A 21,347-nucleotide genomic window follows, 5' to 3' on the forward strand; every position below is an offset into this window, starting at 1 on the left:
TGCTACTGTGATATTAGATTGATGAAGATTTCAGATTTTTGCATTCTGAATTCATCATCACTTCTAATCGTTTTGGAATGTTATTTTCATGGAAGGCTATTTTTATCATAATTGACATACCTACCTTTTTTTTTGGAAATTTCACCAATTAGTATTTATGCTTGAAATTGGTGTAATTTCCGTCCGCATATAAATTTATATGCTAGCTTTGTGACTGCTTTTTAATAATTACTACCAAATCAATTTGTTAAATTAATCTTTATCAATCAGTGATGTTTATTTGAATGCTTTATTTAATTGCATTTTATTTAGAACACTGTTGCAGCAATCATTTAATCCTGCTTTTACTGTCATATTGCTATTTATTTAATGTGATTCTCACTTATTTCCGTTTCACTTTATTACTAAACTATCATTGCCACTTTGATTTATTTATTCATTGCCTTTTTCTATCTATGCTTTATTGTTGCTACATTTGAAAATGCTGCATCAATTTTTTTCTTTTCTTCCATATTTTTCATCAAAATTTGTTAAATTTCATTGCTGATTGCATACTTTTTCAAATGACTATCTAGAATTCCTGTTGATATCACAAGAACGGTGTGATAATTTGGTGGAATTTATTATGATAGTTTTGGTGGAGCTTATCTTTCTGAATGTCTGTCCAGAATTGCTATTGTTATATTGTAAGCACCATCATTTGATCAACGTCAGATTCCGAGCTGATCCAATCCGGTATATTAAAAAAATAAAAGAAAAAGGAAAAGGAAAATGGCTCGATACGATATGTGATCATGAGAAAGAAGTAAATTTTTATTTGGTCAGTTTTGTTTTGAAATAACATTTGAATACTCATATTTGTATTTACATTTCGTATAAACAAAGTTTGCATTTTCCATAATATCGCGAAGACAATGCAATATTTTGCAAGCAAATAAAGAAGGTATTATAAGGGTTGTGGATTTCTAGTGTTGAGGTAATGCAGACCGTGAAATACTGTAATTGAACGAGTGGGTTTGCCAAAATTCCGGAAAAGATTGAAATTCTGAATTTAGAAAGTGCTGAGAGTTGCTTCCATCCTACAAGTACTAAATAGAATTACCCATTGAATTTCCAAAGGTTCAGTTATTCTTTTGACTGGGTAGACTGTCTAACATACATTATACCTGGAGCAAAATTCTCAGGTAAATTTGGTTGGTATTTCCTTTGTACGATTGTAGATTATCGATTTTCACTATATTTGATTGAGTCCAACCTGGTTCGCATGCTATTTTCGTTATTTACAGTGATTCTTATAAATGAGATGACAATTTCTCTTATCGTTCCGGAAATTTTTATATTCTTTTTTTCAGAAATTTAAATAATAATTTGGCTTTCCATTTGTTCTCCTCACTAAGTGAATTTATTTTCATTTTGCATTTGAAAGACTGAAATTGTTGAGAAATATTTAGCCAATGTGGAAGCAAAAGGATACCGATCGAATGCTTGTTGAAATTGCTATTGCTGCAACAATTTTATTTGCATTTTTGGCTACAACAATGAAGCAATGTTCAATACGAATTAATTTTTTATTTATTATCATCGTTTCATCTTCATTCTACCTTCATTCACTTCGATTAGGTGTAAATCTTTCTAATCTACCTGCATTATTTTACAAACGAATTTTTGATGGAACAGATCAAAGGTTTGTTAATTTACATATTTATAATATTTTTAATAGTTAATATTAGCAATATTTTTCGCATTTTTTTATTCAACAATTGTCATTAAAAAACAAAAAAGAAATAATGGAATATTTATGAATATTTATAATTAAATTTTGTTAACTGTATCAGTATTATTTTGCATTCATTTTATCTTGAATTTCATAAGTGTAAATTATTAATTTAACAGTCGTTGAAAGAAATTATAAATTTCAAATTTCAGTTTTAAGTTAAGTTTGATTTTTTTAAAAAATTTCAGTTTTTTTCTTTTTTTAGATATTATCTATTATTATTTTACCTGATATGTGTCTTTGCAACATTAATATTTTGCATTATTGTGAATCATTTATCACATAGCTCAACTGTACATCGAAAATTTTTCCATCTCACAGTATCATTAATTTGTATAACTGGTATTCAGTATGATTTTGAATTTATTTGGTTATCTGCTTGGTTAACACTTTGTATTTTTGTAATTATTGAGGTAAGTTTATTTTTATTCTATCATTGTCAAATATTCTAACTTTTATTTTTGCAGAAAAATTTTTTTTCTTGTTTTTTCTTTTCTTTACTAGTTGATAATTAATTAGTCATATAGTTAATAATCAAATGCTACAAATAATCGTTTTTTGAAGAGAGTTAAAATTCTTTCATTAATTTCTATGAAATATTATAATTGCTTAGCTTTTTTTTTTCTTTTTTCTTTTTTTTTTAATTTCAATGATAATTTGTGTATTTGTTAGTTAACATAAAAATTTTTCATATTGGTTAGAATCTCTCTTATCTGTTAATTAACTGTTTCTATTTCCATTTTTAGGTTTTTCGTTCCAAATGTGTATCACCATGGTCAAAGTATTTAAATGATTGGTTGTTAATTTTTATCGATAAACAAGATTCACCAAAACTTATTTTAACTCCTATTTATCTAATGGCTGGGATATTTTTACCACTTTTCCTTTCACCAATTGCTAATAACGGTATATGATTGTTTATTTTAAACTCACTATTTCGTGATTCTTTTTTTTTTTTTTGCCGAAATTATGAGAGTCTTTTACGCAACTTATCTTAACTTTGATTTATCTACTGACTAAGATATTTTACAAGAAATCAAAATGCATGCACTTATATTTAGAAGATTTTTAATTCTCTATAATATTATTTAACAATTTAATTCTTTAAGAAAATTCATTTGTTTTTTTTTTTTTTTTTTGCGTTATGTATATTAGGCTGAAGAATTGCATAGATAATTTAAAATTCTCAAAATTGATACGAAAAAATGATAATTTTTTTTAATGCTCTGATTACATCGTATATATGAAATGAACTTTTTTTTTATCATGGAAAGAAAAGAAAAATGAGTTAACTATTAATTAGTAAATAAATAGAGAATAATAAATAGAATTACAGAATATCGTCATCTATATCATTTTGCTGGTGTTGCTACCATTGGTGTGGGTGATAGTTTAGCAGCAATTATTGGCTCAAAATATGGACGTTTATATTGGCCAAAATCACAAAAAACAATGGAAGGAAGTGTTGCATTTGCTATTGGCCAATTTATTTTTTGCATTTTAATATGTTTGTATTATTTAAAATGTGATATTAACATGTATCAATTACTTTGGATTATGCTTTCCTCATTTACATGTGCCTTTTTTGAGGCTATACTACCTGCTATGGATAATATTATTCTACCTGTGATAGCTTATTTAATTCTTTCTTAACTTTTTTTCTTTTTTAATATATATTTAGAAATGGAACAAATTGTGGAGATAAATGTGGAGCTTCTTTTTTTCTCCTTACAGTTTAAACTCTTAATGAGAAGATAGTTTAGCCATCTGGATTAAAACGGATATGATTAAGCTAAAAGAGTAAATGTGATTAAGAAATTATTAGCTTCATTGAGTACATAATGAAATAACTGAAATATAATTTCAAGATAAAAGAAAACTAACCGAAATAGTTGTAATTAAAATTCTTCTCTTTATTGTTACTTTTAATCACTTCTGCAATATATAATAATTACTGATTGAGAAAAAAAGATAGGATAATAGATCAAAAATTTTCTTTTCAAAAAAAGCTATTTGAATTTAATAGAGGAATAAAAAAAGAAAAAAAAGGAAATAAATTTATATCTGAAAGATTTTAAGTCTTCTTCCTCAACAACAATATATCATTTAATAAAATAAAATTGATGAATCAGATTGAGAGGCATACAAACATAGATTACTCCAAATTGACATTTTTGTTATAATGGACGACGGGAAATGTTGACACTCATTTAGCTGAATAATGAAGAAGAAATGATAGGAATAGCTGGCATATATTGATGTATTAGCATTAGTAATAAATAGTATAAGCATATGCTACAGATTTCATTAAGAATTTTGTGAATTTTGATTGAAAAGAAAGAGAGAAAATTGGATGTGCTTTTAGCAGCTAACAACTAACTTTACTGCAAATAAGCGCATAATTGTTCGTCGAGAGCTATGCTAAGATGATTGAGTAGGAGAAATTGAGTGATTCGTTCGTTGAGTTCATTTTGATCTCTTCTTTCTTACAAATTTGTTACTTTATACTTTCTTCTCATTTAAATTTAGTTATTAAATTGAAAAAAAAAATTTTTTTTTTTTTGATATATATATATACATTATAATTTTAATGAAATTTAATAGTTTAACAATTTTGTTAGCAATAAATAGCTCAATTATTAATCAAAAATTAATTAAAAGATCAATTTTTTGTAATCAAAAAATTGGTTTTATTTTTATCAAAGTTAAAATTTATTATTGACCATAAGATATTATTTTAGGATGTCTAATTATGAGCGAAAATATGATTTAAATTTAAAAAAAAAAAAAGTGAAAGTAATTAGTGTAGTAACAGAGTATTCCAAACATTTAATCTTTTGTCTTAGAACAAATTAAAAAGGCTTTAATCTTAATTATATTACACTTTATTCTCTTACTTTCTTCAATGTCTTTCTTTTTATGATTTTAGTAATTAAACTCTCATTGATTAATGTAAATTTGATTTCAACTCTATCATGAATCATATTTTCTTTACTAAAAATATTCTAAAACTGAAATAGCACACTAACTTGAAGATAATCTAGTAGTAACTGAATATGATTTAATATTAATTTTGCAATAAAACGTAAGTAAACTGCCAATCAATTTTACTTAAATCCTTTAATTGATCTCATTTAGATTATCTAATCAATATTTTATGATTATCTCTATAATTATCCTATACTATTACTTATTAGGCTGCTTATTTCATCTACTATTAGGCTCGTTACTTACTTAAATTTACTTAACATTCATATGTATTTTATTACTTACACTTATTTTTCTTCACTTTTTTTTTATAAACTAAATAAATTGGTCTATTCTCTATATCACTAAAAGAATGTAGTCTCGATCATTGTATCACAGCACTTGTCTCATCTCATCTCGATACTTTTTATAATTTTCATTACAATTTCTACTCTCTAACATTCTTCCACTAATTTTACATTTCTAAAATTCTATGGTATGTGAATTTAAGTAATAGAATATGAGGAAAAGAAGAGAAATAGAAAAGAGAAGTAGCAAAAAAAAAAAAAAAAATGAATTAAATTTTACAAGAGATCAGAATAGTTATTGCATCTTTTATTTTCATCTCAGTATATCACATTGTTTACCCTTTTGTTTACCTTTTTTTTTTTTTTTTTCGTTTAGGTACTGCTAGTATTTCTGTTAACTAATAGCTAACTCATCTAGCAAACTAGATCCTATATGATTTTTTTTTTTTGTAATCTATTTTTAAATTGTCATCATTGAGGAAATAGTTGATAGAGATTGTAAATACTTTTATATTTATGTTTAGATAAATTTGTATTTATTTATTACTATTACAATTAACGATTCAAATATTTTTAGTGTTTAAATTAGTAATGTTCCATTAGCATTTTAAAGAAGTTTACAATGTTTTTTGTTTTAAAAGTTTACGGTGTGAATTTTTTTTTTTTTTTTTTTTTGCAACTATTAATTGTGATTGAGCAGTAGCATTGCTAGAAGAAAAAATTTCAATTTTTTTTTTTTTAATAATCGAAAAGAATGAATTATATGTGATAAAGTATTATGTAATTATAAAGTATGAAAATTCGATCAGAAATTATTTATCAGAAACTTTTTCAAAAATTTTCATTTTAATCCACATACTTCAGGGAAATTATTTCATAGCAATCATTTAGATTACTTTTACAAATAATTTATTATTTAACATTATTGCATTACTCTTTGAATGTTGTTTATATTAATTTATATTGATTAATTTAGAAATGAAAATTTCAGGCAGATTTAGAATACTTGTGTGCTTATCAAGATAATAGCTATGTCATAAAATTAAGTAATAATAAACTTAATTCGATAATTATTTTACTCACTGAAATTTTTAAATTTTAATTAACCAATACATTTTTCACAATTATTTTTAATTGTTTTATATTTTTTTTCAAAAAAAAAAAAAAAGTTTTCTAAACGGCTGTTCATTGAGGAAAAAAAAAAACGAAAGGGCAAAAAATTAAAAATTGTTGAAACTGATAGATTGATGAGAAGTATTGTTAAAGTATTTATTTCTGTTATCTATTATCAGTATATTAGATCAATGTATTAGTTATAAGAGTATTTTAAAAAAGAAAAAAAAAAGTAAATTTAATAAAAACAGCTTTTCTTTTCGCGTATGTGTGTGTGACTGAAATTGTTATCAAAATTTTGACAAGTTGAAAATATTTCAATCATTTCTTTTATTTTCTTATCATTCATTTCAAATTTTTCTTAAATAGTTGGAAATGAAAAGTTTTTTTAGTGAGAAAAAAAAAAAACTGAGAATTTTATTTTTTAAGAGAACTATAAGAAATTTATCAAATATTAAGAATTATTAATTAAATTTATTTATTTAAATGTTTTTCTTATTTGTTTTTTTCTTCAATAGATATTTTTAATTTTTTGTTTATGTGGTAAAATTAGTGTTGAAAAAATGTTAGCATTTTATATTGATTATTTATAATATATTTATATAATTTAATACAATATATTTTCTTTTTTATTTTATTAAAATAGGCTAAAATAGAGTGAAACAATAAACAAACAAACAAACAAACAAACAAAATGCCATTTAAACCGGTGGAACATCCAAAATGTCCAAAATGCGGTAAATCAGTGTATGCTGCAGAGGAAATGAATGCTGGTGGTTACAAATGGCATAAATTTTGTTTCAAATGTGGTTAGTCTGTCTTTTTTTTTTTTTTTCTTAATTAATTTTTGTTTGATTAACTTTTAATCTTTGTTTTTTTTTTTTTTGTTTTTATTTTTTGGTTAAATAATAAACATGAAATAACAATAATTATGTAACCACACAAATGATATAGCATGGCAATTGAAATTAACAACTCATTCCAATTAAATTTTACAGCTGAGAAGCACTTACTATATTTAATTGTGAAATAAAGTTTTTTTCCAAAAAAAATACATAAATTACGGAAAATATTAAAAATTTTGAGCATTGACGAATTTTCATATATCTTAGCTTAATTCTATTTAAAAAAAAAAAAAAAAATAATTAAGAAAAAAGTAGGATTATTTTATTTTTCTAATAAAATCTTTATTTATTCTCTTCTATTCTCCATTCATCTCAAATTGTTAGCAATCTTTAAGCTAATGAATCAATTTTTTACATCGCATTATTTCTAATGTAATATTATTCGTAAGAATTTGAAAAAGTAAGTAATTTGCTTACTCTGTGAAATTTGACAGAGTAAAAAATTGGACAAAGTAAATAACTTACTTACTTTGTGTTCGTTTATTTGTTTTTGAACTTTATTTTAGAAAAAAAAAAAAAGTTTTCGTGAATTTGTTGTTTGTGAATTTGAGGATAAATTGACAAATTGGTAATATCTTTTTAAATATGCTCGAAATATTATTTTTGACTTAACAATAAGTCATGCATCGATGAAAAGAATTATATTTGTTTAATTTTAACAAATGCTAATACTATTGAAAGAATTATAAAGTATTACTGAAATGTGAAATTAAACATAAAACTATATTATAGCTATTTTAACAATAAATTTTAACTTTTACTTTTTGAGAATAAATCTAAACCTAATCCTTTTCAAATAATCACAATTAATCAGTTTAATCGTTATCAGAGTTAACAACTGTTTACAGCTATGTGTAACAAATTACTTGACTCAACCAATTGTTGTGAGCATCAGGCTGAATTATACTGTAAACAATGTCACAGTCGAAAATATGGTCCTAAGGGGATCGGTTTTGGAATAGGTGCCGGTGCATTAACTATGGATACCGGAGAGCATTTCGGAAATACGGAAGTGGAAATGACGTTAGTCGTTGGTCCATTCATTTTTTTGTGAAAAATTTAGTGATAATTATTACTGTCTAATCATTTTAAATTTAATTTTTTTTTTTTTGTTTTAACTTTTTGCATTAATTTTTCTGTGATATAATTTTTATTATTATTTATTTTTATTGCATTATTAAATGATCATACTAACCAAATTTTCTTTTTTTTCTAAAAAGAATAATATTAAATGTCATAAATTTATGCAATAATTTACTTATTTATTAGATACCATATTTATTATTTCAAATGATAACAAAAATTTATCAATTTAATTATTAAAATTAAAAAATTACATTTCAATGTCTTTCCACATTTTTTAACACATACTAAAAATTGTTTTTTCTTCTAACTAACTAAACGGTATGTTATATAACTAATAAATTAATTATAATATTTATGAATGAAATTACTTATCCAATTAAATAAGAATATTATGTCTGTGAGATAAAAACTTTAAAAGTTTCTTTTTCATTTTTTTAAAACTAAGAATATAGCACTAAATTTTATAGCTAAAGAAAGAAAAAATCTTTGCTAATCAATATTTTAAAGTAATTTTTTTTAAATATTATCAAATTTACACCTTTTTAAATTACCATTTATAAATTTCTATCAATTTGCATGTTTTCCCGACATTACTATCATTTCTAAACTTTCTTTCTCCCTCTCTCTCTCTCTCTTCTTTCACCTTTCATTTACAGAACTGTGTAACAAATTGTTGGATTCAACAAATGTAGCACCACATGAAGCTGAACTATACTGTAAACAATGTCACGGTCGAAAGTTTGGCCCAAAAGGTGTTGGCTTTGGTTTAGGTGCTGGCGCTTTAACAATGGACGATGGTTCAAGATTTGCCAATAAATGAATTTCAAATGGTGATCAGATAGATGTAGCAACTATTTTTCATTTTAAAAACATTTCAAAAAACACTTAACTAATAAGTCTAACAAATCTTTTGGCTAAATTTACTAAAGCATCTAATACTTCTGGAATATATCAATTCTTCCATACTAAATTTTAACTATATTATATATTAAATTATCATAAATTATCTTAAAATTATTTTACAATTTATTCAACTTTCTCATTTACTAAATTTGTTTAAATTTTTGTTATTTTTTTTTTTGGTTAAAATTATATTTTTATTTCATTTTTTTTTTCTATTTTTTTTCCAGGAATCGACCGATGACAGCGGAAGCATTCACAGCACCAATCAATCCAACTCATAAATAAATAAGAAATGAGAAAAAATGATTCCAAAAAAAAAAAAAAAAATATTCGTTTGAAATATATTTGACATATAATTTCATACAATAAGCTATATGACAATGACCTGTTGACTCTCGTATTTTTCAATTTTTTCTTGATGATTTATTATAAAATTATTTTTTGTTTTTTTGTTTTTTTTTTTATAAAATTTAATTGCTCTTCAAATGTTGACCTTATCAAAGAGCTATATTTTAATTTTTTCACCATATGATAATAAATCTATGTGTGAATAAAAATTTTTTTCTGATTATAATCTAAAAAGTTTTACAGCTTTCTTTTTTTTTTTTCTTTACAAATTATTTTGCAATTTTTGTTTTAAATTTTTTTTATCTTAGTAAGAATTATGTTTTCGGCGGAAAAAAGAAAACAATTCAACAAGAAATTTAGCAAAAATTTTCATTGATGAAACAAAAAAGAAACAACATTTAGAATTAAAATGAAAAATATTATTGTACTGTAATATTTAGAAAAAGATGAAAATGTTTTTTAATAAAATTCTTTGGTTGCTTCTTCACAATTTCCTGCACATTGTTTTTCGGGTATTTTGATGAATGTTCAGACTGATTATACCCATATTGTAAACTTTATTAATTGATGTTGATGGTATGGCGAATCGATCAGTAACAATGCATCGCTGCAATTAAAATTCATAAAATATATCGACTTAATTAATTTTAAATATGTTATAAAAAGTGAGTAATGGCTTAATTAAATTAAATCAAACAAATTGTATTCAAAAAATTATCAAAAAATAACAAATTAGCAATGATTATAAACTATAGTTAGAAATATTTATCTAATTATTTAAGAATAAATTAATGATAATAAAATTTACGATTATATAAAAAACAGAAATTTTAACGCTAATCATTGCAAATAAGAATGCAAAAAAAAATTAAATAAAATTACTGAATTTGTTGAAAAAATCTAAAAGATTTAATTTTAATAAGTGTAAAATTTTGCCAGAATAATTTTAAATTGAGCAATAATGCGCCATCATCCCTTTTTAGTAATACTTAAATTTGCATTAATCATTCATAAATTTCTTTTATCCGTCCATTGTCAATAATAAATTCACATTGCACTCAGTTATTTTGGAAATTTTATTAATAAATAAGTTCTCGTTATAACTTAATTTTGAAAGAGAGAAAAAAGAAAACTGGAAAGACAATAATTTAATCATTTCACTGATACTAAAAATTTATCACTACAGTACAACATATTATATATAAATATTAAGCAGTAATTGTTATCAGTGATAAGATTTTCTACATCTAAACTATAACATACATTTGTTAAATTATCTCTTTGTTTTATACTTTAGGAAAATTTTCACTCAAAAAACGACAATTTAAACAAATAAATATTTATTTCTTTTCGCAAAAAGAAGAGAGAGAGAGAGACTATTTTATCTTAATTTAAAAGATCAAAAAAAAAATTCTAAAAAAAGATAAAAAACAAAAACAAACCGTATTAACCTTGCCCTGATAACAATGATGTCTGATAATCAAATATGTTTCAATGCTACCCCATTCTCTCTCTGTTCCACTAATTTCAAAGAATCCATCATGTTGTGGTTGTGTTGAATTTAATTTATCATCAGATAATGAAATTGAATGCAAAATGATACGATCACATATTATCAAATAATAACTTATGAATATCACTAATATTAATAAAATATATCAATTATAATAATTACAAACAAAAGAAAAAAAAAAAAACATAATTTTTCACATTGTTTTCTTTTTTTTACGTATGGTAAAATGGCAAGAAAAAATTTCAATTAATGTCTTTTTTTTTTTTTTCCTTTTTTTTAAAGTTATTTAAAAAAGATATATGAATTTATAATTGAATTAATTTAAAAAAAAAAATTACCAACATCTTTTTCCCAAAGTTCAATATGAACATCTAAGGTATGTACATTATTTTCACATCCAATTTCGCCCTGCACCGTAATTTGTTGCTGTTTTCCGAATAACAAAAATCCGTTGATAAGTGATAAGAATAGCATAAATATCATTAACACTTCCATAAATGCTTATAAAAGTAAAATTTTTCATAAATATAATTTACTTAAATAATTTAAATGATTCTAATGTTTATTATCGAATTTAATTAGCAAAAATTAATGGTTATTGAAATTTAAATTAGCCAAAAATGGATATCATTGGTCATCCTTGCTTGTCTCATAACTTTCACATGCATTTCATTTATTCAAGTATTACACTTACTGTATCGAATTATTTTCGATTAATTTAAAATACTATAAAAATTTTAAATGAATTTTGTATAAATTATTTTTACTTTTTGATTTGATATCATTTAATTTTCATTAAAAAATAGTTTAATTTATTTATAATTGCGCCTTTTTTTTTCCTTTTTAATTTCAATGATTGTTTGCAATTATTGAAATTATCATTTTTTCTTTTCTCTTATAATTATTTAACAATGTCAAAAAAATATATATATATAAAAACCGTCCATTTTTAATTTAATTAACATGCATTGAATAAGTATTAAATATTTCAAAGAATAAAAATTGTTCACATTTTCAATTTGAAAAAAAAATTTTTACAATTTTATAATTAATTGCAACTGTTGACATCTGATAATATCTTTTTGTGTGATAATTTTACTATGATTTCATGAAACATCAAACTTAAAAACTGCTAATTAATATGTATTAAGTAAGAATTAAAAAAATGAAAAATTTTTTACAAACAAAAATTATTGACTGAAAATAGCGACGAAATTTGCAAAAAAAAAGAGAAAAAGTATTTTAAATAAACTTTCGTTTTTGTTATTGTCTACTAAAGTGGCACATGAATTAGCAAATAAAAGCAATTTATCGTCAAAATATCCTTTTCTAATATAAGCAATAATTTTTATGCTTTTTTTGATGACATTTAATTTGATGAAGGAAATAATTTCAATTAATAATATAATATTTATGTTATTTTGTTGTTTTTTTTTTGGATAGTTTAAAAATCATCTAGAAATTTTCCCTTTTATTGCCAAAATATTAATAATAGCTAAGGTAATTTAATTACAAAAAAGAAATTTTTATTTTAATTTTATAAATTGACTTTTTTTTTTGTAAAGCATTTTAATTTCTCACTTTTTTGTTTTTAATTGAAAATGTTTTCAGCACTATAAATGGTATAAAATTTATCAATACAGATCATATCAACTTAATTGCTTAATTAATTACTTGATTATTGTTTATTTGCTTAATTAAATCAGTTTATATCCGAGTTACTATTGCTAGTAACATTGTATTATTCACACTACGAAAATGATTTTCCAATTATTTATGAATATTTTTAACGTTCAAAAAAAAAAAAAAAAAAAAATCAATTCATTATTTAGATTAAAATCAATTAATTATACTTTTACTTTCATCAAATACAAATCATTTAAATCATTTTATATGCTATTTTATACTTTGCAAATTGCAAATTATAGGTAAAGTAATGTAATAATCAAATGATTTAATCTTTTTTTTTTTTCAATTTAATTTCACAACTAAAATGATTACAGTACATACATACGACAACGATAAACATTATTGCAAATTACAGGGATGAAAAATTTTCAAATATTCTAAGTGAAGTTTAAATAAGAAATGATTACTTAATTTCTGTTAAAATTCATCACACCCTTAATTTCGACAAAGATATGTTTCACTCAATGACAATTTTTCTTGTGATTCATTCGTGCAATATTTAAACTAACAATTCCCATTTTATAAATTTTACCAATTTGATCATTTGGAATTGGAAAATCGTCCGTAATGATACAATTCTGTAAAAAGCAAAAAAAAAAAATAAAATAAAATTCAAATAGATCAAAATAGATTTTTTTATTTTAATTATTGAAATATTTTAGGCAAAAGTAAAATCTTTTTTTTTCTTATTCTTTAATCATTTCTATCATATTATTTTGATGGAAAATTTATTTAAATTATTACAATTAAAGTTAAAATAATTAATTAATTAATTGATAATTAAATTATGATTACTCATTCTCCAAAAGAATTACCTCAGAAAGTATTCCATCTTCGCAGTTGTGAATAATTCTCAAATATGGCTCAATACTACCAACTTCACATTCCTCACCATAAACCGTAAAATATCCTTTGTTATCACTTTTAGTTTTATTCAATGAATCATCTGGGTCAACTGAAATTTTCAAAAATTTTCAAAAAAAAAAAAAAAAAAAAAAAAAAAAACAAAAATAATTATAGCAAATATAATATTCGCAAAATAAAAAATATGAATTTGAAAAAAAAAAAAGTTTTTTTCATATATTATTATAAAATTATTTTTATAATTATAAATTAACAAATTGATAATAAATAGTGTGCAATTTGAAATTAAGAAATTAATTAAAAACTAATTTGTAATCATAATGAATGCAAACTTACGTGTATCATGTTCACGTAACTCAACAATTACATTTTTTAATGCTCGTTCACCACAACCTAACTGTCCTGTTACCGTAACATGACTGGTAGTACAGATTGCATTCAGGAATGATGGTAATCCGGCAAATGATAACAGGAAAATTATAGCATATAGCATTTAGTCTATGAAAATCACATTTTTAAACTTTATAGTATACATTTTTTTTTTTTTTAAATATTTGATGATATTTGTAAATGAATAGTTATAGTATAAAACTGATAACAAAATGATAAAAAAGTTAAGTGTAAAATGTTGAATTAAAATTATAACTCTCGTAAAGTGATATTAAATTAAGTGGAAAACATAATTGAAATTATGTGACACTTTTTGTAATACTATGACAATAATTTCCTAAAATTAAATTTAAAAAATTACAGCGAAGAAATTGTCATTTAGTAATTAATTATGACATTTCAACATTAAAAAAAAAAAAAGAAGCTGTAATAATAAAAGTTTTTGTTTACTTATGCTTACTCACGAAATGTTTACGTTACCAAAAGTACATGCAATGAACAATTTCTAGAAGAAATTCTTAGCTAATATTAAATTTTAAATTAAAACCAATTAATTTTTTAATATATCAAAAATTTTTGGTAAAATTTTAATGAATATCATTTTACAATAAATAATAAATGATGAAAAATATTTAAAAAATTAAGTATATTTGATTCTATCAAACATTTCAGTTTCTTTCTAAAACGATTATTGAATTAAACTATGAAAATAAAAAAAAAATTATGCCAATAATTAAAAATTAGAAATTTTAATAAGAAAGTAATTTCTAAATAAAATAAATTTGTTGCAAAATGTTAAAAATATCCTTAATTAATTATTTAATTAAATCATAATTAAAAAAAAAAAAAAAACAAATTGAAAAAAAAAAAAAATTTAAACATAGAAATCAATTGGCATCGAATCGTTTCGTAGTGTAAATGAATGAATGAATGGGTAAAATTATATGATGGGTAAAATGTTACCATCAAATAACCTGTTTTAAAAGAGGAAAGAGAGGGAGAGAGAGGGAGAGGCAGAGAGAGAAAAAAAAAAAGGAAGGAAAAACAGTAATGTGAATTCCTTACGTGGCGTTTGCATTGATAATTGTTTAGGTCATTTTTTATAATTGTATTGTAATTTCATACATTTTAAGTGTATTTTGTCAAACAATCATTATTGATTGTTTAATTAGTTTGAGAGAGAGAAAAAAAAAAAAACAATAAATATAATTATTTTCACTAAAAATAATAATACAGAGATTTATAATATTATATATTGTTTATCATTGATTAAAATAATACTTTAAAATTAATTTTATTAACTCAAACAATTTTTTTTTTTGTTTGCACTTTTTATTCAAAATTTGTTGATGAAATTAGAAATTGGAAAAAAAAAAATGAAATAAAATTCTTTAATTTATCTAATCAACTTTAAATGTAATACTTATGAAAAAGAAAATATAAATTGAATTTTTGGTAAAAACATACTTTGAGATTACTCGAATAAATGAATTTAATACCGATAATTCTAAAGCTATTTCTTGAAAGTTTAACTAATTAATTAACATAAAGTTTTAAATTATAGCAAATAATACTTTTTCTTTATTTCTGTGCTGAAAAATTATTTGAAAAGAATTATTGTTTTTTTTTTTGCTTGTATATTACTATTCGAAATTTGTAATAATAGAACAAGAATTAACTAAATAATTAAAGCTATTAAGATATGATTTTAAATTATTAAAAGTAATATTTTTGTTTTAGTGTTGAAAAATTAATTCGAAAAAAAATTTTTTTTCTTATTTACATATTATTATTAAAAATTTGATAACAAAATAGGAACTAATTAACTAATCAATAGCTAATTAATCAAGTAGGTAGAAATACTAACATATAATTTTAAATTATCGAGTTTAAATTTAATATTTTTTGTTTCTGTGTTGGAAAATTATTTGAAAAGAATTTCTTTTTCTTTCTTTTCTTTCTTTTCTTTGCATATTAATCACTAAAAATTTGTAATAATAGCAAAACAGGATGATAGTGATTGATGTTTTAAATGTTGAATTCAATCAATAAATATTAATTTTTTTATTTTATTATTTCCAAATTACATTAGCATTAAACAGAGTAATAATAATAGTAATAAAAAGTAATAGTAATAATAATAATAATAAAGTAATAATAAAAAGTAATAATAATAATAGTTATAGCAAATATATATTAATGACTACAAATATCACATGCGAGAAAAGAAAAAATGAAAAGAATTTTCATTTTTAATTTCATCCAATTCAAACGCAATTCTTTTGTCGTCTCTTTACAATATTTAAGCTTACAATGCCCATATTGTAAGTGTCACCAACATATTTTCGTGGTATTTCATATCGATCTTTTATTGAACATTTCTGTGTGAAAAAAAAAAAATGAGAGAAAAATAGGAATGAAAATATTAAATTTAATTTTTAGCTAAATTAAAACGAAATTTTGATATAAAAAAGACTATTTTTTACATTATTTCTATTAAATTCAAAAAAAAAAAAAAACCTATTTATTATTAGTAAAATTTGCAATTAATACTTTCTACATTTTATACTGTAACTAATAAAAGTTTCATTTTCTTTCATTCTTATTTCCATTTTACTATCTGTATAAACTATTAACTAATAATTAATGTTATCAATTTTTAATAATAATTTGTAATAATGTCATTTCATTAAAAAAAAAAAAGAAAAAAAATAATATTTGTATCAATTAAAAATGATTTTAACAAAAAAAAAAGCGAAAAAAAATTTTATAGTTCAATAAAATTGAAACTTGAAAGATAAAGTATAAGAGTATAAATGTGTTTTACAGGTAATATCACTTTTTGTTAGTTAAAAAAAAAAAAAAAAAACTAAATTTACCGGATTAATGACACCATTATCACAGCTGTGTATAATTATTAGATACGGTTCAATATTATTCACTTCATTTTCCTGTCCAAATATTCGGAAACGTCCGTGATTATCCGTTTTTGTCGTATTTAGCAAATCATCCGGATCCACTAGAAATTAAAATTACAATTTTATATCATCATTTCAATCATAAATTATTATACAATTTGTTATTATAATAATTATGCAGAAAAAAAAAGATAACTAATAATAATTTAAGTGAAATATAAATAATTCAATGAAAAATGAAAGGATGGAATTTTATTAAATATCTGATTAAAATAAATAAATTATAATTAAACATGAAAGTGACTAACAGGTGTCACGTTCCCATAGTTGTATTTCAATATCTTTTTGTGACCGATCACTGCATGCCACCTGTCCGGTGACAGTTATATTTTTCATACTTCCTGCAGCAAATGTTGAAACTACCGCAACACTCAACAATATTACACAATTAATAAGCATAACTGAAAGAAATTTTATTGTTTTTCATTTTTAACTTTTTTTTTCTGAATTTTATATATTTTTCAAAAAGGCGAATTATCAATTTCAATGATAAAATTGAAAAAAAAAAATTAAACAAACAATAAAACAATTTAATATTTTAAACTAACATAAAGAGAAATTGAAAAAAAAAAAAATATTTCATTGGTTTTATTTGATACATTTGAAAAAGTTATGAATAATAAATGATAAAATTATTAGCAATTAAATTATGCTTGTGAAGAATATTAATATTCGATAAAAATATTGCAAATAGTAAATAATTTCTTTGCAGCACTTACTTTTTAATAACTTTTACCTCTGAAAAATAACTTTATCCTGTTGAAGTAATCATATTATTGTAATATAATTCTAAATAATTTCAATGAAATTCTTTCTCATTACTTTATCTCTTTGTTAAAATAAAATAAAAGTTAATAACTATTAGTTGAAAAAAAATATTATTTTAAACATAATTTTTTTATTAGAATATATAATTAAATGGATAATATTTAAAAATTGTGACTAATCATTTTCTCTGATTAAAACAAGTTTGAAATAATTGCTGCTATTATTATAGCATTAGTAAACTTTTTTTAAAAAAGTGAACTAGAAAATAATTCTTTTTACAATGCATATTAAAAATTCATAAATGAGAAATTATTCGTTTTTCGTTTTTTTTTTTTTTTTCTTTTGTTCGATTAAGTATTAATAATTTAAAATTTTTTAAAATGATGCCAAGATAATTGTCTCTAATTTATTAAAAAAAAATCCTTTCATTATTTTTTTTTTAAAAAATTCTTCTACAGTGAAATGGAAAGAGAGAGAGAAAGAGAAGAGAGAAAGAGAAAAAAAAAACGAATTAATATTATAAATGTTTCTTTTTTTCTATCAATGTTTAAAAAAAGACATTAAAATTATTCGATCTTTTATTATTCATAGTAAAATAATTAATAATGTATTGATTGATTGATTTTTTTTTTAATTTTGACTTTATTTATTAATTTTTAATTTTTGTTGAAAATATGGGAAGAAATGAAAGTCAAGAGAGAAATGATAGTCAAAAGTTGGGAAAGTTTTGGAAATGTTAAAATTTTAGTAAAGAGATAAATGTTTCTAATGTAATTTGAGAAAAGTGATAAGTGAAGTGATCTATGATTTAATGATAAATGTTATTGATTAAACTGATTGTGTTTCTTTGCAAACACAAAAGAGAATCGATGTTTTGGAGTTTTTTATTTCTAAAATAATGAAAAATGAGGCGAATAGACTCTCAAACATAAATTCAATTCGGTCTATTCTCTACAATTTCAATTTTTTTAGTAAAACAATTGCTTAAGTTTTAAAAATAGAAAGTAAATAAAATAAAAAAATGAAAGTATTAAGTTTCATCCATATTAGATATGATAATGATAAAATAAACCTTAAGTAATCATTCTTGACAAAACTGATAACCATTTATTTCTGCAGGATTGTTTTGCTAATCATTGTATCAATTACTATATAAAAATCATGATTATATCATATATTATGCATATTATATCACTGATTTCATGGAAAGATAATAATAATAATAATAATAATAATAATAATAATAATAATAATAATAATAATAATAATGGATTAATAGAAGACAAAAATGCAATAATTATGATTTAATAATTATTTTATTACATTATATAATTGTTATTATATAATCAACTCATTAATTTTAATTATTAAACTAAATTTAACAAATAAATTAGGAAGAAACTGTAAATTATTATTTTTTTTTTTAAGAAAAGGAAGAAAAAGTGGTCAATTCTGAAAAATACAATTGTGGGTAATTTCTTCCACATAAGTATAATTAAATCCAAAAAAAAAAGTTGTTTGCAAAAAATATTTTATTAATAACCAAAATTAAATAATATTAATATCCTTAATTTCCTTTCATTTCAAAGGAAAAAAAAATCAATTATCGATCTTTTCGTGATCGATTGATTGCATCCATTATCGATCATCATTCTTTACATTGCTTCTTATGATTCTTTCCGGCAATATTTAGACTTACAATATGCATATCATATGTTTTACCAATATATTCTTTTGGAATTGGATATTCATCAGTGATTGTGCAATTCTAGAAATCAATCAATCAATAATGATAATCATAATATCATCAAACTATTATTAGTGATATTAATGATCAATGAAATATTAAAATTTTATACTCTATTATCAAACAAATTTTCTCAATTTTTCTTTATATATATGTATCTTATAAATGCTACCGTTATTTATTAAAAGCATTGCAAAAAAATAAATTTTAATAATATAAATTTATTTTCAAAAATTATTTTGCTTAAAATCAGAGAAAAAAATAGGTAAAATTTAATAACTAACCGTTTTAATAATACCATTATCACAGCTATGCTTAATGATTAGATAAGGTTCAATTGCAGTTACTTCCTTATCTTCACCGTATACTTTAAAAACTCCTCTACCATTTGAAGTGGTAGAATTTAATAGATCATCAGGATCACCTAAAATAATTCAAATATTTTTATCATATCAATCATTACTCTCTGCTTTGATTAGTAAAAAAAAGAAGGAAATAACGATTTTAAATTATTTTTGATTTTTTATTTTTACTATCAATAAATTTGTTGGTACTATTTTATTATATTAATATCACATAAATATAAATTGAAAAAAAAAAAAAAAAAACTTATCAGTATCCTCCTCCCAGAGTTGAACTTCGACATCACGTACTGACTTTGTGCCACACGCAAGTCGACCAGTTACAGTGATACCTTGAATTGAGCCAATAACGCCTGCATTTGCGCAAAATGCAACAAAACCAAGTAGTAGAAATATTCGCCAAAACATTATTCTGTATGAATTTTTGAAATCAATGAAAATAATTAATTTAAAAAAAAAAAAAAAAAAAAGCAGCGATAACTCAAATATTAATGTTATTAACACAAAATTGATGTGATAATCAAATTATACATAATGCTAATAAATGTCTAAATTTTTAATTTAAAAAAAAATTCACTCTTCATGTCAGTAATAATTAAATAATTTGATTAAAATAATTCCTCATAACACTTCAAAAAAAAAAGTGTGAAAATATTTTAATTTTTTTATTTCCATAAGCAATTTTAAAGTTTGCTGCTACATATTAATTTCAATCATTTTTTTTCTTTATATTGCATTAAATAAAATTAAAAAAAAATTACTCAACAAAAGTACTTATATTAAAGAGAAATTAAAATAATAACAATTCAAAGAGTTTATTTATTTCATTTTTTTACGAAGGTTTTTCAGTGCTTTCTTCATTTTTTTTCTTTTTCCATTTTGCCTTCTTTCCTTTTTGATTAGTAAATTATCTTATTAAAATTAATTTAAAAATTTTAATTTTTTTTATGAAGTAAACTTTTTCACATATTCAAGTAATCATTCCTTTTCAAATCATTTTTCTTTCTTATTTTATTATTTAAAAATCTTTCGAATATGATTGATGAATCATATTGAAAACATTCTTTTCTTTTTTTTTTTTTTGAATCATTTAAATATGATTTTTAACTAAATGAAAAGCCATAAAACAAAATGCGAAAGAAAAAAAAAAACGAAAAATTTCCATCGTTTATTTATTTCATTCATATATTTTTCTCATTCAAGGGCAAAAGAAAATTTTTGTATGTTAGAACTGGTTTTTGCATAGAATTAAATATTATCAATAATGCTATCATTTTGTATTCTTAATATGATTTAATCATTATAATCATTTATCATCATTATCATATGTTATTTTATTATATTAACATTAATTACATTTAATTATACATTTTTGAAGTAACAAATGTATGTATATGAAAAGAAAAATACAATAACACTTAATCAGTAATCAATGATAATGCTCTTAGACATTTCGTTAGAAATTTATTAAAAATAAAAATGATAGAAGAAAACTTCATCAATTTGATTAAAGTTAAATTAATTTAAGATTTAATTTTGAATTTGTTTTTTCAAATTAGTTTGTTCAGTTATTTTCATCTAAAATATTCAACAAAAAAGAAAAAAAGAGAGAAAAAATGACAGAAGAAAAGC

At 21.8% G+C, this 21,347-nt stretch overlaps 6 protein-coding genes across 6 annotated transcripts; 2 read left to right on the forward strand and 4 right to left on the reverse strand.

Annotated features, from left to right (window-relative positions):
- Positions 1 to 637: 637 nt before the first annotated feature.
- On the forward strand, positions 638 to 3,427 carry Bm6885 (Uncharacterized protein; the record flags this gene model as incomplete). The annotated part of the gene is made up of 6 exons (XM_001892860.2): positions 638 to 735; positions 1,126 to 1,258; positions 1,452 to 1,684; positions 1,980 to 2,187; positions 2,521 to 2,680; positions 3,111 to 3,427. Coding segments are annotated over 6 exons (1,149 nt in total), but the record flags the coding sequence as incomplete, so codon positions are not given.
- A 3,429-nt stretch (positions 3,428 to 6,856) lies between these two features.
- Positions 6,857 to 9,337, forward strand: Bma-mlp-1 (Uncharacterized protein; the record flags this gene model as incomplete). The annotated part of the gene is made up of 4 exons (XM_043076471.1): positions 6,857 to 6,971; positions 8,810 to 8,923; positions 8,958 to 8,983; positions 9,284 to 9,337. The coding sequence occupies 4 exons, from the start codon at positions 6,857 to 6,859 to the stop codon at positions 9,335 to 9,337; spliced, it is 309 nt and encodes a 102-aa protein (XP_042932405.1).
- A 551-nt stretch (positions 9,338 to 9,888) lies between these two features.
- Bm150 (Uncharacterized protein) lies at positions 9,889 to 11,041 on the reverse strand (the record flags this gene model as incomplete). The annotated part of the gene is made up of 2 exons (XM_043076472.1): positions 9,889 to 10,011; positions 10,847 to 11,041. Coding segments are annotated over 2 exons (318 nt in total), but the record flags the coding sequence as incomplete, so codon positions are not given.
- A 2,026-nt stretch (positions 11,042 to 13,067) lies between these two features.
- Positions 13,068 to 13,963, reverse strand: Bm829 (Uncharacterized protein; the record flags this gene model as incomplete). Its single annotated transcript, XM_043076473.1, has 3 exons — positions 13,068 to 13,184; positions 13,422 to 13,561; positions 13,807 to 13,963. 3 exons carry the CDS (start codon positions 13,961 to 13,963, stop codon positions 13,068 to 13,070), a joined length of 414 nt encoding a protein of 137 aa, XP_042932407.1.
- A 2,164-nt stretch (positions 13,964 to 16,127) lies between these two features.
- On the reverse strand, positions 16,128 to 17,174 carry Bm6282 (Uncharacterized protein; the record flags this gene model as incomplete). The annotated part of the gene is made up of 3 exons (XM_043076474.1): positions 16,128 to 16,241; positions 16,740 to 16,879; positions 17,087 to 17,174. 3 exons carry the CDS (start codon positions 17,172 to 17,174, stop codon positions 16,128 to 16,130), a joined length of 342 nt encoding a protein of 113 aa, XP_042932408.1.
- A 2,080-nt stretch (positions 17,175 to 19,254) lies between these two features.
- On the reverse strand, positions 19,255 to 20,123 carry Bm5638 (Uncharacterized protein; the record flags this gene model as incomplete). Its single annotated transcript, XM_043076475.1, has 3 exons — positions 19,255 to 19,374; positions 19,638 to 19,777; positions 20,048 to 20,123. The coding sequence occupies 3 exons, from the start codon at positions 20,121 to 20,123 to the stop codon at positions 19,255 to 19,257; spliced, it is 336 nt and encodes a 111-aa protein (XP_042932409.1).
- Positions 20,124 to 21,347: the final 1,224 nt, after the last annotated feature.

The sequence above is a fragment of the Brugia malayi genome (assembly GCF_000002995.4).
Source record: "Brugia malayi strain FR3 genome assembly, contig: Bm_v4_Chr1_scaffold_001, whole genome shotgun sequence".
NCBI lineage: Eukaryota > Metazoa > Nematoda > Chromadorea > Rhabditida > Onchocercidae > Brugia > Brugia malayi.